The sequence below is a fragment of the Dermacentor albipictus genome, chromosome 1 (assembly GCF_038994185.2).
Source record: "Dermacentor albipictus isolate Rhodes 1998 colony chromosome 1, USDA_Dalb.pri_finalv2, whole genome shotgun sequence".
Classification (NCBI taxonomy): domain Eukaryota; kingdom Metazoa; phylum Arthropoda; class Arachnida; order Ixodida; family Ixodidae; genus Dermacentor; species Dermacentor albipictus.
Genome location: NC_091821.1, coordinates 336,874,683 through 336,891,564, shown reverse-complemented (window position 1 = coordinate 336,891,564; position 16,882 = coordinate 336,874,683). Strand labels below are relative to the sequence as shown.

Below are 16,882 nucleotides of genomic sequence, written 5' to 3'. Positions count from 1 at the left end.
AATAATAATAATAATAATAATAATAATAATAATAATAATAAAAAGCCGTCGCAAAATAGAAAAGCCAGACGAAAGCTATAGAAAAACGAAATATACGTCCTCTGAGGACGACACCACAGCCAACACCATCATCCTCATCACAGAAACTTTGCAATGTGAACTGTGCTTGTAAGCCTATTTCGCTTTCGTTTTACTGAAATTCTAGCTGAGGCTCATTTTGCAAATATTTCTTGAAGATCGTGTACTCTATATACCAGTATACATTTGTAGAGTCTGTAAAATTCCATCAGCTATAAAGCTTCGACGCTTGTTGTTGCTATTGCTAGACGCACATTGCATTATCCTAAAATAGGTGTTGGTCACATTTTACCTTTAGGCCACCAACTGACTTGTTTTCGCTAGCATCTGGCCCTGGGTTTGGTTTCGTTTTGTTTTCGTTTCCTAATGGCGGGAGGGGGGGGGGGGGTTAGGCCTATCCACTGTAGGGGATCGACCAAGGTTCGAGCTCATCCGTGCACTTCTTCCTCTTCTTCGCGATCGCATAACATAGTATACCCTTCTTGAAGCGAGGTACATCAACCGTAAAAATATTGCCTTCGCCAATCCTTTGTTGCTGAATGTTTATCAGCAATTGTTCTTCGCGACTTACTATGCGAGAATGAATCCACATTTTTTAAAAAATAATTTTGTGGCCGTAGATGAAAAACGACAAACGTACGCCGGTTTGTAGCCGCTTTGAGACGTGCGCATTCGCGACGAAGAAGACGAGGAGCAAGTATACGAGCCATGCACAGCACCAACGGCCACTGGACACTTGTGACCAGGCCGTAACGCTGCTCACTGTCCTCCAACTATACGGTATGTGCTACCGCTGTTGACGCAGTAATCGCAGCATGGAAGCAGCGAAAAGAGCGTCGCTTCATAACCGCGCCAGCGCGCAAAGCGCACCTCGCGTGGACTCCGTGATGGGAGCTGAAGTCGCCATAGACTTCACGCCGTGTGGCCAAGCCGGTCAAGCTGAGCTCGCCAAAGCAGGATCCCCGTCCGGCGTGGCGCCTGGTTCGGAGACTTCTCCTTTCAGCTTTGTAGTGCGAGACAGTGTGTACCGGCAGGCGGAAGACAAAACCGAGTCTACTACAAAAGCGGCCCGTCACAAGGCACCGGGAAAGCGATTTCACAGAAGAGATCACCGCAAGAAAAAGACCGAAGACTATGATGACCCGGTCAACTTGTCGCTGCTCAAACGGCACAGCAAGAGTAAAGCCGAACATCACCGATTGAAAGATGGCCTGGCTACAAACAAAAGCCGTGATGATACTCTGAAGCTCAGTCACCGCAACCCAAACAGCAAAGAAGGCATGGTGAATTCTGAAAATGAAGCGAATACGACCGATGCCTCGTTAAGTAGGCGAGGCAACATGGAGGCTCCTTTAGACCACATCGCGATGGAAGCAGCAACCACGTCCGCCACTACGGAGAAAAGATCCAAGAAAAAGAAGCGGAAGAAGCGTCATAACACTGCAGCATGGGAGCACCATTCTGAAACTGCGAATCGCGAAGGTCCGAATAACGTGGCCAAAGTGGTCGATAAGCTTATGCCAGGTGGTTCTTCGTCAGCGAGTCCTACTGCCCAGATGAAATCCAGTGATTCTGCTGCACTCAAAGAGACGCAACTCGACACTGTTTTGCAAGACGACAAATCTCATCGAGCTGTGTCCGCGGACGCTACGTTCATTGAGCCAGTTGTGCCACAGGCTGACAAAGCGTACTCACCAGACGATCGACAACAGCAGGTAAAGGATTTAAAGAAAGCCGCCGTAGGGGTAAGCAAGCTCAAAACACAACTTCCAATTGCGGGAGGCCCTTTCGGCGGAATATGGTCGACGAAATCTTCGTGTTCGGAGCAGTCTGGCAGCCGCTTACGCGGAACTGGAGAAGCGTGCACGATCGATGTCAAGCAAGAGCCGCCAAACTTGTCGCCAAAACAGACTTCCTTTTCGACGATTGCAGATGGAAACGAAGCAAACGCGGAGCTGCCTGACCAATCAGCTGCGTTCTCGCCGACTACACAGGAGTCGAAAGGAAATGCAAACGTGCTGGATCACACGGGACCCTTTCCAGCAGTCGCAGGAACAGGAAGAGAACACTCGGACACAAATTGGGGTTCTCCGTTTTTTGACGCGTCGGCTGGCGCTGACGATACAGCTGCAGCGCACCAACATCAGTCAGCAACTTTGCACCACGGTGCCGACACTGGACGACGTGTTTCAACTGCGCTTCCGAGATGGGGAGGCCCCTTCGGCCTGTCATCTGCGTCCCCAGAGCACTCTAGCGAAAGCTTACCTGACAAGTTGACGGCGCAGACAGCCGAAACGAAAAACGAACCACCACAGGAGTCGCCGCTCTATATGGCACCTTCCTCATCAGACGCAGTTAAGAAAGAAGAGCAGGCGCCACATCCTGGTCAAAGAGCATTGCCACCATTGAGCGTGACGAGGAAAGTAGCGCGACATGTGCTGGAGGAAACGACTTTCACTGAGAACTCCGTGGCGAGTGAGGAAGACGGTTGCGGGCAGCGCATTAAGGCGTCGCCAACCTCGACGTCCTCTTTCGAGAACTCCGAATACAAGTCGCCTCAAGTATCGTTCACGCTGTCCCCGCACGCACAACGTGAGAAAGATGTGAGAGGACCACGCAAGGTGAATTCAATGTCTATAGTGCTGCTCGGAGACGCGCCGTTTTTGCTATCGCAGCCTGCAGTTGCAGCAACTTCTTCTCTTCCTCCACCTCCGCCTCCTCTTCATCCTCCTCCCGAAGTCGGGCCGTCTATGCTGAAGCTTGAACGCCCGGACCTCTCTCAACAGGCGCCGCCAATTCCGCCGACTGGTGTAGCTGAGTCAGGGAAGAGAGAAAAGGCTGCGGGAAAAGGAAAGAAAGACAGGCACAAGAAAACCAAGAAAAACGCGATAAGTGCCGTGACTGCACCGTCGATGGATGCGCCAGATCCAGAGAAAGCTGCACCGAAGTCCTTCGAAGTTCAGTCGCCGTTGGCTTCTCGCGTCTGCTCAGTCAACGAAATCAACAAGCGGATAGAAGTCCTACGATGTCAGCAGGTTGACTTCGAGGCGAGTACCGGGGCGCATTCACCGTTGCGTCCGGTGGAGTTTAAGCACGACCACGCCGTTCTTACCGATAAAGGGGAGGTAAAGCTCTGCCTGGACGTGTCTACGCGCGAAGCGGCTACAATGCTGTGGCCTTTTGACCTCGAGATCTCGGTGACCAAGAAGGGAGACGCGTAGCACCGGGTCGTGCGGGGGCTTCGTCCTGACAGACGCATGCGTTCATCGTCGCTAAGCACACTGCGAGGCACTCTGTCCAGGCGACCTTTGGCAGAGTGACTGCCTGGCAGCCAGGACGGTGGCACAAGTCCGTGATCATGCGCTTCTTTTTATTTCACAGACACAAATATTAAGAAAAATGTGCTATCTGCGATGTCTTTGGCTATGCGGCCATCAGGAGATGAAGAGGAAGACTCGCTTTCAAGAAAGAAAGTCATATGCGAGAAGTCTTTTTGTGATCTATCTGAGGCAACATTGTTTCTCCACCACCATGTCTTTGTATCGGGCGGCATGCTGAACATTTCAATTTAAGCCCAGGCAAATTATTTCTGGTACGGGTTTTCTCAGGAAACACTGATCAAAACCGTATATATTTAACGGCCTTCGGAATGTGCGTTCTGCATCGAGACAAAGTTCTTGCTCGATTTTCATAGACTCCTTTGTATAAGTTTTAGGCAGAGTGTAAAGTTGCGTATTTGAGTGGCAAATGCACACCGTTTCTCCTCAATAACTTGAGTACTGGTAAGCTCGTGTTCACCAGATTAAAGCAGTGGTTATATAAGTTGGTCAGAGGTACCATAGTTTCCTCGTTGATGTATACGCGCTGTACCTGGACAGGTCGCGTTGCTGTTTTTGAGCAGCGCGATCACGTCAAAACCAGTGATGACTTTTGTAAAGAAAGTGAGAAAGCGCTTTAGAATTTGTTGGAAATGCCATAGCGACCCTCAGATCGGAATAGTAATAATAATGTGCAAATAAAGCATCCGAATTGCACAAAGTGTCTTGGTTGCCGGTGCTTTACGCATTCTGCAGAAAGGTGGCATTCAGGTCTTCAGGCGGGAGGGAACTGGGATGAAGGTGCTGTAACCACACAGTTCACTCAAAACATTTTACACCATTGCAAGCATTACCTTCAGGACTCGGCAGTCAGAGCGTTCACGCAATAAGCAAACTTCATAGTGCGAACAGGCTTCGGCAGCAGCAGTGAATTGGTTACATTGATTAATATATTTCGCTGAGCTTACTAAACAACGGAATAGTATGATGGATGGCGTCGCACAGGTCTGTCGGAAAATATTAGCTATCTCGGGCTCTTTTATGGCCACTAAATGCGCCGTACATAAGCGTACAGCTCCGCAGCGGTACACCGTAGGTACTGAGCCAACGGGGTGTAACAAAGCTCCGCTTATACGTATGTTTGCATTCGTTGAACTGGAATGGCCTGATCGTTCTGCGCGAAGATTTTTGCGTACACAAGAAAGTCGTAATCTAAAACTAACAAAATTTACATCTGCCGCTTTACAAGACCATGGTCTCGGCGCAGACATCAGTAACAAAATTACACTGCACTATAGCAGAGGCGAGATGTGGTCTGACAGAAGGAATCACACTGTGGGATAGAAGGTTTGATGAACCATGTCAAATTGCCTCTTACACGCTGGCCGACGTTTCGATAAGTGGACCTATTTTTCTCAAAGGCGGCCTCATCATCCTTGGCGTGTTAGCTTGAAGTGGATAGCGAAGTTACGCTACGTGGCGACGCTGGCGGCGGTGGCTATCTGCAAAACGAAGAAACTGAAAAGAAAACACGGCCTGGCATTGCACGTTTCTAGGCAGGGTGGGGCACCACCCTCATTTTCTTTTTCGGTTATTTCTTTTGCAGGTAGCCACTACCCGCAACGACAACACGTGACGCCGCTCCCCTAACCACCTAAAGCTTAACACGCCAAGGATGACAAGGCTGCCTTAGGTCCACCTATAGGAACGTTGACCAACCTGCCTGAGGGGCTTTACCATGGCTTACCGAGCTTTTATTCCATACTATACTATAGCAGAGACCCGCGGACTTTCTTGATGCCAATCACTTTGTGTGAGAAAGGGCAGCACATAATGAATGAAAAAACTGCTCGATGCGAGAAAGCGCCTTGCATAGTTCATTTATTGAACGCTGTCGGCGGAAGGCAACAAAGCGGGTGAGAACCACCCTTCTTCTCGTTCATGCTTTTTTTTCTTCATAGCACTTTTTAGAGATAAATAACATTGAAAACGCAGCCGCAAGCGGCTCTCATTGCACTCTCTAGTGTGAAACAGCAGAGAAACCAGCTATCTTCTTCAAGTCGAGCAATAATGTGGAAATGCCACCAGAAAGGAGGAAGCGAATAGAAATAACGCTGCCGTACGGCAACGTTGTGTAACCTGAAAATAAAGTATTCATTTAAATTTCACAGAATATACAGTCTGCATACCACTTTCTGGTGGAAAACTAGACTCCGTTGTCGAGCGCAATGTAAGGAATTATGATATTCCCTAGTAAAAATAAATGCACAACGAGCGGCATATTTTTTTTGTAACTATATAGGGCAAACCTTTCAAATTCACAACGCACTAAAAAAATATAGAAGTCTATAACCTACACAGACGAACAAGCAGTGGCTCCCTCAGAACCCTATAAGGGAGGACGCTGATGAACGAACGTCACAAAATGCTTGTGGTTATCCCTGGGAGGTCTATATGGATGTATCCATCTGGACGGCTATTGTTAAATCTCTAAAGGAAGTTATCGCAGCCTCCAGTTTCATTTTAAGGATCCTTAGTGCAGCATAGGGTACCGCCGCACTCTAGATGTCGGATGCCACAGCCATTATCGGCTTTCCTCAGTGAAGTGCGAGCAATATATTTTCATTTTGTCACGAGATTGGTGATACTTTAAATAAATCATCGGGGAGATCAAAGGGGCATTAAAACACCCTCGCACTCAGACGCGTCACCATCGCATTCATCAGACAGAGCAGAGCAACACGCGGTGATGTTCGCATAACTGGTGCAGGTTCGGATCAGTACCAATGGGAAAGCCTAATGCGGTCGGAGCAGAAGGCCGGAAACAGCACCCTACATTCCTATCCTATCCTCATTCTATTCGCTGCTGTACTTGTTACTTTTTATCCTCAGCCTAACTGTGCTCCTCTTGGCGCTAGTGTTAATTTCAGGACATGGCGATGCAAATTGTGCCTGATACCTTACTTCAGATTCCCTATCGCATCGCTGCGGCTCAGTGCGGACGCTAGCTATTCCAGCGCGCTCGTTGTGCAAGTATGAAACGAACAAACAGCGCTGAGATACGATGGCGACTCTCGCAGACGTTTTCGGGTCTCTTTCACTTGACTCCGCTTCCTGCTATTCACTGCATTAGATCACTAGACTTGTGACTGTCTTTACGAAGAGGACCACCTGTGCACGCGGTCTTAACTGAATGACGAAAATGTCTGAGAACCTAATATACGGCCGTGTCTGACAACGATTCATCATCAAACTTTTCTACAGACCTGTCTCTTGACGCCACAGCATTTGCAGCGGGCCAAATCGAAGAGACCCGAACGTTTGTTGGGGGAATGTTGACTGGTCACTGCTCTCCGGAGCATCTTTGACCCATTTAGGCTGCGTTACGAAAATTGTGCCAATCACAAGGAGACTGGCATCGTAAATGTTTCTTTTGTGAACAACGGGCATACTTCTCGAGTGAATGGGGCAATAAAATGAGGCAATTGCCTAGATACGCCGCATGACTAATTATCTTTTCATCCTGCAAATCAAGCGGTGGCGGAAAATAAATCCTGAGTAGTTCCATATGGTCAAGTGCACAGCACTCGTTTGCTGTACAAGAAATAAGAGTGAAAAACCATTGGTATACGTTTTCATAAAGCGGCACAGGTTCACACATAACGCGAACACAGACTCCTACTTCCAAAGACGATCACAAAAAAAAAAGTAAAACAGTACCGAGAAAACGTCTCAAAAGCAGGACAGAAACAAGAAACACACGAGTGGTGATGAGTAAATTTACTGCGAAGTAGAAATAATGTCTGTAATACATATTTATAATATGTATAATATGTACAAAGAAGTGAGCATCAACATAAGCAGCTTTGCCATCGAAAAAAGCCAAGTATTTTTTTTTCTTTTATATACAAGTCGAAAAAGCCAAACTTTTCTAGCACAGTGCGGCGTCACTATAACGAAGATTCGGAGGCCAGTGTGCAATCCTGTAGTCGGCACCAAAAGAGAAAAACTAACGCGATGAGCTTTGTTCACAGGTTCATGAATGCTGCGTGTTTCTGTTCGTGTGTGTGTGTCTGCGTGTGCAATGTGTGTGCACGACTGGGGGGTCTTGTGCGCCGAAGCGCGAAGCGCCTGTGCGTCGCGCCACCTCGTGGTGAAAAATAGAGTGCGCGAAGCCGTTAGCCTAAAAAAAAAAAAGAACGGGGTGACTGCTGTTCAACCCACATCGCGTCATCGATGCCGCCGACTCGCTATTTATAGGGCATGCTGGGAAAGCAAGCTGTCAACATCACGCCGGTCAGGAATCTGCGCCACGTGCAAAGGCGGATGAAACGCCAGCGGCGATGAATGCGACCGGCGACGGAGATATCACATAAAAGGTATTGCGAGCACCCACGAGAGCTAATAACATTGGATGAAAAGGAGTTCTACAAGGACGCAAGGTTTAAGACTAGAGCTCACCACAGGCCGTCGACATCACACCTATGGAAGTCGTATGAGACTATCACCATACGGAGGCGATCTCGCGCAGTCATAGCAGGCGGTACAACGTCGTCCGGCTGTACAACCTCCGCCTTTCGAGCAGTTTCATTCTTCTCTTTCCGATCTGACTTGCTAAAGCCTGCCCCACTTTCTTTCTCTACAACTCGGGTGTTCCTCTATCCTCGTCAAGAGACTTCATTACCCTCGCCGGAAAGATGATCGCTGCCATGTTCGTTACACGTTTGTAATAACATTCGATAATCCGTGTTTCTTGCGATACGTCTCTGCAGTACGTTCACAAACATTTCGCGCTGAAACAGAACCAGGAATTGCTTGAAATAACAACCATTGTCGTCAAAAAAAAATGTTTTTAAAACAGACCGCACGCAATTGAAAGCACTGTGGTGCTAATAAAACTGGTCACAGACCATTCCTTTGTTTTACAGCAGAAGGCGGGCCATCATGTGCTTTAGGCAGAACATACCGCTACGAGATTTTCTTTGATTATTGCCATTGTAGTGCGCACACTTTGGGTACACACAGTAGAAGTAAAAGTTGCAAGGATGGTTAGCCTGGCTGCACTACCCCTGCCTGTATGTTCATAATGAAGCCCAGAGTGCATTATCTGACGCTAACTTACGGCAATCTCAAAATGTTAAGTAAAGCAAAATGAAAAACCAGTTCCTGTGCAGTCACCATATTGCTTTGGTATCTGCAACCAGTGGTTAATTGGAGCTGTAAAATTAAACCCAAGCGTTTTGAACACGCCTCAAAGTCATAACTTAGAGTACGACTTTCTAGAGTCCGCTCCAGTGAGCCGCATGACGCGTCTGCGGGTATCGCAAACCCATCTTGACCATTAGGTCAGCGATAAGTATTTTCTGCTTGAAACTTTTCTGGCAGTACCGTCTTCTGGCATCCCGGGACAAGAAAGAAGTGGGATTGACTACTAACTATAGTAATATCACAAAGTACTAATCTCACTCATAAGTGCAAAGGAGACACCCGTGCTGTACGGAACAGTTGCCGTGGTTGGTCTTATGTTGGTCTCACGCTGTAGCCACAGCGTGGCTCCGAGTAGCCTACAGCCTCTCCTACTCAACCTTCAAAATTTAAATCCAATTTATTGCTTAGTGCTTTCGTTTTGTAACACTGCTCAATTTTCAGCCATGGCAGCATCAAATTTCTTGCTTCAGAAACCATTGAGTCAGTAGGAATGCGAGACTGAAAATTCCAGGCCATCGTGCACTACAATAAATAGGTGATACCACGAGTGAAGCCACTGACTTACCCTCCCATAATGTTTTTGCTGTGTTCACCTGATATGTCCTCCAGCGCGAGAAACCGCACTGCCTTTCAGAACAAACCGGCATACTTCTGGAGATTGGGTGTTACGATAAAAAAGAAAACGCGGTATCAACATTTTGCTGGCTCACACAGAAAAGCTCGAGTCACGTGACCAGTTTGCCGTGAGCCGTTCTTTTGTGCTTTTGAATTACATTTCGGTATGGTCTTCCTTGATTCCAAGGAAGGACATACATAACACATGTTTCTTGCTGTTAGCGTGCGGCGGGCACGCTGCTTTTTGCAGCACGTTTTTGTTTTCTCTTCCTGCCCTGCCCTACTCTAACGTGCGCGTTAAGACCCTGCTGAAGTGACACGATATGCTCTTTCTCTTCTTTCATTCGCCCATCACTACTTCGCCACGTTACGGTCGTTCGTCTCTGAGCAACGCCTGTTGCATGCGCCATACCTGATCGAGATATACGGCTAATATAAGGAACTTGAAACACAGTCATTAAATAGTCACATTATTCACTGTGTCCCTTCTGGGTGTAAAGACGTTAAACAGAGCACAGTTCCTAATCACACATGTCTAAACCATTTGTTGCCTCTGTACTTGCTTTAGATGTATAAAATGACTTCGATCAGATGAAAATTAACACGAGATGTCCCTACAATTCAAGTGTCACTCATCGGTTACACACGAGAAACACGCAAAAATACCAGATCATAGGCCGGCACCGGGTAAAAACTCACAATCAAGTTCGGAAATATATTACTTGCTCGCCACTAACGTATACCATACATTTCACGCTCGACACAGACAGCCTGCTTATAAAAAGAGGAAGCGTTCTGCACATTCCGAGATGGTACAAACTACAACCTTGTTTGAGTCTCCATGGTCGTTCACTCAGATACTCGAAGCTACATCGTTTGGTGAAATTCTGACACACAGCCAAAGTTGGTGTCACTGAGTTTCTAACTCAAGGCGTCAGAACAGAATCGACGTTTCGTTCGACTGCTTTCTTAGAAGAATTACGACAAAATTCCTCCGTTACTGCTGAAACCTTTGTCATCAAAACGTTGCATAACGCTGTGGGCGATAACTAGACCGTTGCGAGGTTTGCGATTGTGCGAGCGCAATTCAGGCGAACTACGTTCTTAAGCTCTCATTAAGTCTCAAATTAGGCACATGAAGAAAAGCTTGACCAATGACTCCGCACCTACTTTAAACGAAATCGGCCGCATTGTTGATTAATGCACAAGGGCTTCGAAACACGAAATCAAAGCTCTTGTAACGCACGAATCGAAAAGCCCAAGCGAGTGTGCATGACCGCAAGACAGCCCAATAAACTTCCGACAATAATCTATCCACGCGTTCAGCTTAAGCATTGTCGTAGCAGGGCCGCTCCTTTCAAATTCGTCAGCGTCAACTTGCCTAAGGTCCACTAGCATCATTAGAAAAGAATTATGCGCCCTTGCCTAACTTTGTTACCATTTCTTCGACAAGGTTTCCCACTCCTCTGGTAACACAAACCCGGTGGTGTGAATGTTATGCTATTGGTGTGACATTCCCGCACGAACACGGCGCGACTAAAATGCTAATTTTCAGCAACGTGAACTGGCTCACAGTAACAAGAGATTCAAATAGGACCCGCTCTTCGGCAAATGTCTTCAGGCAGCGCACTACGGGGAAGCTATGGTGACGCAATGCTCATTCCAAGAACGTTTGCATTCTCTCATGAATTTGACAGATGCGTGCGTTCTCCAAGAAAACTTTTCAGTGTTCTTCTACACCTTGACGTGATATGGCGCTATCTCTCGTACTCTACGCTTGCCACGCATGAACAACACATAAATGTCAGGGTACGTTTACACTTAAGCAAACCTTAACGCCCAATTTTACCAGGACCACGTTACAACGAAAACTCTGACAATGTTGCTAGTACTAACCTAGTCATAAAAGCAACTTGGCTCTACGAAGTCTTTCTCTGCCAGGACACTTATTGAAACTCCCAGAAGGCCCGGAAGTGCAGAGCTAGACAACTCGCTACGTCGCAACATTAGCGTACCATTGGCCCTGCTGACGGGACAGCCAGTGATTTATGCATATGGCGTTGACCTGCCTCGGTCGATGCGGCTAAATGAAACAGCGATCGGTAGTCGCTGGTTGGACGAATTACTGGGCGGGAATTATGGGTTTGGTGGCTTGCAATGAAGATGGGTGAGTACGTGACGTTGCCTTGGTCGTTCATTTCAGAGTGCTATGGGCAAACTAGTCAGCGTGAATTATTTGCCGACATGGAAAACGTCATGCACCATTGCCGAGCACGTAGGCGTGGCTGAAAAGCGCGCTAAGCTCGCAACTAAAGAAAAATGCTTTGCATCAAATAGCGAAACACATCCGCTCTGTGGCTTTCTTTTTTCCTTCGGTGGTACCTCTGAAATAGAGATATCATGGTGATCGAAAACATTCTCTCCGCTGACATATAGAAATGGTTTTACTCGATGAGCAGAGTTCACTGCGGCGAGTGCGAAGGGCGGAAAGTAATGGAACAATACAAAAAGATATGTTGAACAAGTCCTCCAAAAAGCAAGTGTTTAACAGAGCATAAGTTTCAAGTGCTTACGTGTAAAAGTGATGGGGGCAGGGTGGTGCGACAGCTTTTAGCCTGCGGCAAGGCACTCCGAAGCGTGTAGTATACGTCGGTGCGAAATATCACCGGCGCCTCAATCGGACGCGCAGGAATCAACGGCTGCGTCGCAACCGAAAAACCAAAGAAAAACGCCAAAACGCCGAGCGCAGCGTAACTGTACTTCTTTGATGATGCCGAGTACCGCCGTATAGACGTAGCCTCGCCCCAACATGTTTCGAGTGTTTCAAAGCACACACTTTATGCTGACACTCTTCGCGCGAGCTGGCCCAACGTCGGCGTGGTATGTTAAAATGGGGGCGATGGCCGTCGTCAGAAGCTTGAATTTAACGAAGTGTGAGCGAATTCACTTACGAGTATTACAGGCAGCCTTGCAACGAGTCGCCGAGTGTAGTGTTCCTGAGATTCCTGTGTATATGTGCTGATCGTGCCCACTGCAATCTCTCAAATTTGTGCTTAAGCAAAGAGACGTGGTCCAGACGCTTTGCTTTGAATGATAGAAGTTTCTCACTCACTAATTCTACAGCCTACGCTTAAGCAGGATGTGCACAAATGGTAATGGTTGAAGTCGCGAGAGCTCTACCGATGCTTCCTCATAAGTAAGTGAGCTTAAACACGAGCGACGATTATACTTTTTTTTTGTTCTGTCTTCCGTTCTACAATACTACCGGCAAGCTTCCTTTCCTGCTATTTGCGTGAACGCCAACGTGACCATGGTATTGCTTTTTCGCTTGGCTTTTGTCTCGCCAGCATTGCTAGCATTACGGCCGACCACGTTTCGCCAAAGCGTACTCCAAGCAGTTGCATAACTTGCAACGCCTGACCGACCACGCATGCATGAAAAGCCGGAAGAGTGTCTAGTTCTCTGGGAAGTAATTCGGTCATCCGAATTCCTGTGAGCTTGCGTTCACTCTGTACTAAGGCTATATCTTGTAACGAGTAGAGCTTCCGAAGCATCGTTAGCGAATCGATCTGAGTGCTGAAATACTTGAGAAACCTCTGAAACCGACATGACTGTCGAGTGTGAATAGGATGCTTTGAACGTTACCCGCGTATATGCGAGCTACACGACCCGATTCGTAAACAATAATTGCTAGCCCTCCAGGAAACGTAGATCTTCGGTGAGATTGCACAACTCCCGAGCTCTTGTTAATTGGCAGGAATAAATAAGTACGGCTCGTATAAAGAGCAATTTCTACTATCACGAGCGAGGACGAGTAAGCTCGCTCTTGTTTTTGAAATCCTACGAATAGCGCCCGCGTGTGCACGCGAGTACACGTGCTCCGTATAGGATCGCAGTGAATGTGCCAGAACTTGCTAAAGACGCGATTGGAATGGTGCGGAACCTGACGTCCGTGTATAACTGGAGCGGGACACTCGCTATGTAACACGCAAGCTCGCACTTCGAGTACCTGCGCTCGTGCTTGACCTATCCAGCCCGGGAGGGATGGACGAGCTGAAGCTTGGGTCGGTAGGTTGTACTTCACTACCCACTGCTCTCAAAACGGGAGAGGCGTCACGGTTCGCCCGGAATTTAACGTGACGTGCAATTGACGCGCAACCTTGGTACGCTAGTGCTTGAACTCTAAACCACGTCGCGCACTTCTGCGTTTGGTATCTCCTCTCTACGTTTCTTGGCTCGACAGAATGCAGTAATGGTCAAAAGTACACGGGCAAGGTGGATGCTTACAAATGACAACGGCATATGGTGTTCTGTGACGGCCACGGATAAACGAAGGTTGCACTTCGGCCCGATGCGCTGACGGATGCAAGTTCCTTCGTCGAAACGTTAGCTCCAGGTCCGTGTAAGCCTGTAAGAGTAAGCCTGTAAGTGTAAGAGTCACCGGAACGTATAATGCGGAACCCGTGCATATCCTGTCGTTCGATATGTCTCGATCAACACGCAGTAGCCTCGCTCACTATCTGCAGCCCCGGAGCAGCAGACGTGACGCAGGGGCTCCGCAGCACACTGCAGCGGCTTCTTTGAGCCGTCCACCTTGTGACGTGTGCCTTCTTGACAAAGACTGCAAACGTTCAATCAAAGAATGAACCGCTCGCTCGCTTTCGCTGCGCAGGGACACGGCCACAGCTATGCCGATAAAGCCGAATTCTGACAAACTACTTTCTCGCGCTTGGGCGAGCACTTCGTCCTCCGTGGCGGCGAAGAGTTCGTAACCACAGTTCGCTGACGGCGTAGGGGATGACCGCGCGACAATTACGTGCTAACGGAAGTGGGTGGGCAGGGGGGAATCAGAAAAAGCACGAACCTTGAATTCAATTGTGATGATCCTAGAGAGGTGGCAAAACGATATGCCGAGTGTTAGAACATCATGCCGCCGAAGAGATGAAAATGCTAAAACAGAAAAAAAAAGTAAAATGAAAACAACAACAACAACGAACCGCACGGGGCGGGTGAGTAGCCGTCATGGGTCCTTCGAGTGCGCGTACACAACTTCTTGGTGGCGGCGGGCCCCCTTTCTCCAGCCACGGAACTCACACACTCGAGCGCTCCTCTTTGGGTCCAGTTCGATGGGAGCGCGGACGCACCGAATTCAAAATATAATAACGTCTTATTAAATCCACGAGATCAGTTTCGAAGGTGCAGGGGGGGGGGGGGGAGGGGGGGTTCACCGTAGCAGGCGTGTCCACTCTGCTCCGGCAGCTTTTCGTAATGCGCACAACTGTCTCACCGTCTCTTACTCTCTGTACACGAAGGAATCACAGAAGCGCAAACAACAAGGCGCAGTACAGCAACTGCTGCGCCGTCGGTTTCCAGGAATGTCAGGTGACGAGTATGGGCGCTGTTGTCCTCTCGAGTAGTCTTGGAAGAGGCGGCAGTCTCTGTCTGTCTCTATCACTCTCTCTTTCTCTCTCTCGTTTCGATGAACTGAAGGCCAAGCATGAAAGAGCGTCGAAAGGCTACCGCCACACAGCATCACGGGCGTGACTTCGTGTTGGGGATTGGCCACGGCAGCAGCATGCTCAGGAAGAGAGATCTGAGTAACACAAATGTTTCCTCTTGTCTCAATGTAAAATAAACAACTTAAGATCAATAGCTCACAGCTTAACTTTAAAAGCTTTAAGGGAGGTAAATCCTTAATATGAGCAGTCGCGAGCTAGAAATAGGCGGAGAAACGCCTTCATTTTGGCATATCTAACTACACAGCGCGAAAATAAAGTCAGGAAGCGGAATTAGATATTATGCACGTAGCCACACATTACAAATTTACGAGGGCTATTTTTGCGACCGTGTTATTATGTCCAAGTGCTCGTGAAGGTTTGACAGAGGGATCCTGTGAAAATCGTCAAATTCTCTGCAAAATAGAAATGTTTGCGTACCTCACGGATTGGAAGAACTTTGTACTGGATGTTGAATTGAATTGGACTGAATTTTGGGGCTTCTTGTTTATTCTTGTGAAGGCAGCGCGTCTTTAAAATGCATTATAGCTGTTCTTGAATTGAATTTTTCTAAGTGCATTTACACCATCTAACGAAAACGTGAATATAACTTTACCGCACGAAGAACCAGGCATCCGAGCGATGGACATGCACCTTTAACTACCGCAGGATGAGTTTCGCTGCAAACCGAACATGAAGTCAAGGTTTAAATTCCGGCTCTAGCTTGCTGTCATTTCGCCACGTCGCTTATCCCTCTCATCGGTTGGTCGAACAGTATGTCGAGCGATTGATAGCGTCCACGGGAAAATTTGAATTCTCGAGATTTAGAGGAGTTCGGGATGTGCGGTGCGATAGCAGGGCGGGAAAATTTAGCGTGATACTTGAAATACCTGAGCATGATTACTAGCAAATAGGCCTATGAGAAAAAAAAAACTTTGAAAGTCAGCTGACATAGAATATTTCACAGGATTTATATTGATTTATTTCCCCGTAGGTCAGCTTTAGTTCTGAGTGTTGTGTTTCCTAGGCAAACGCTCGCACTAAACGAGGTACCAGCAAGAAAGGACATCATTAACGCTGCAGCACCAAGATCTCATATATGCAAGTGACAGGCATTGCCTAAATATTGGCAGGCTCTTGATTGTGTCCATGAAAAGCTTTGAAAGTAGCCGGGCTAAAGTGAGCAATCAAAACAGGATGTGCCCTGGCGCTAGACCGCAGCATTATTTTTTCCTCTGCAGCCATTCTCAGAAAAACAGCGTGAAATTTCGAAAATAGTAAGAGATGTTGAAGCTATCAATAAACTGTACAAGAAATCAGTGCAGAATCTGAGCATAGCTCTGGCCGCACTGTTACTTTTTTTTTAATTCACAGAACAAGCTTTTCACGACACTTAAGAGTCGCATCTGGCGCTTTCCTGCATCGCCTGTTTGCTGATCTACTGAGCGGATGTTGTGTGATAGAAGTGTACGTCATGATAGAACACAGCGTACACTGCTTTCTTTCTCCAGCTTGAGAGGGCTGCCCTAAGACATGGAAGTAAGAAACGGTCCGAATAAATGGGTCGAACCTTGGATCAATACAGGAACTTCAGCATAGTTGTGCGATCACGCGGTCGAACGGTCAGCTTTCTCCCTAACCGAGCTTCTTTCTTTTTTTCGTTTTACCGAGTGAACCTGTAGGCGCTGTGGCAGCGAACAATTCCCAACACGAAGACCGCCCAGGATGGCATCGTTTCCGATGGCCGGGGGGCGTCGCCATCCGAGGCCCTCCTCGGTCGTCCGGGATGATCCGCCGACGGTCGGTCGCACGTCACTCACCGGACAGGCACTGAACGAAGAAGCGAAGGCAGCCTGAAGGGGAACCAGCGTGCGGGATTAAAAACGAACAGCACCAATCAACGAAAGCCGCCGCCGGGGAACACGACGGCGGCGGCCGCGTGCGAGCAGCCGCCGGAGCGCGGACAGCTGCCGCTTCCGTCCGTCACACGTCCGAAGTCCGACTGGTCACCCTGTCCTTCGTGGCTGCCGCCGACGTCGTTGTCGTCGTCGTCGTCGTCGAAGAGGACGCCGGGCTGGTGGCGGCTTCGCGCGACTCGTCTTCTTCCGCCGGCGTCCGTGTGAGCCGAGGTCTGTGCTGCTTCGTCGGCTGCGAGAACGCGGAACGAGA

At 48.2% G+C, this 16,882-nt stretch overlaps 1 protein-coding gene across 8 annotated transcripts in view; it reads right to left on the bottom strand.

Moving 5' to 3' along the window:
* Nucleotides 1-7,160: 7,160 nt before the first annotated feature.
* Nucleotides 7,161-16,882, bottom strand: part of sei (seizure) — a 325,563-nt gene continuing 315,841 nt past the window's right edge. For all 8 annotated transcript variants that reach the window (XM_070531711.1, XM_070531710.1, XM_070531712.1 and 5 more), the window contains one exon: nt 7,161-16,861. In XM_070531711.1, coding sequence (XP_070387812.1) covers nt 16,697-16,861 — 165 coding nt within the window. In that variant the 3' untranslated portion in view covers nt 7,161-16,696. The remainder of the gene's footprint in view (nt 16,862-16,882) is intronic.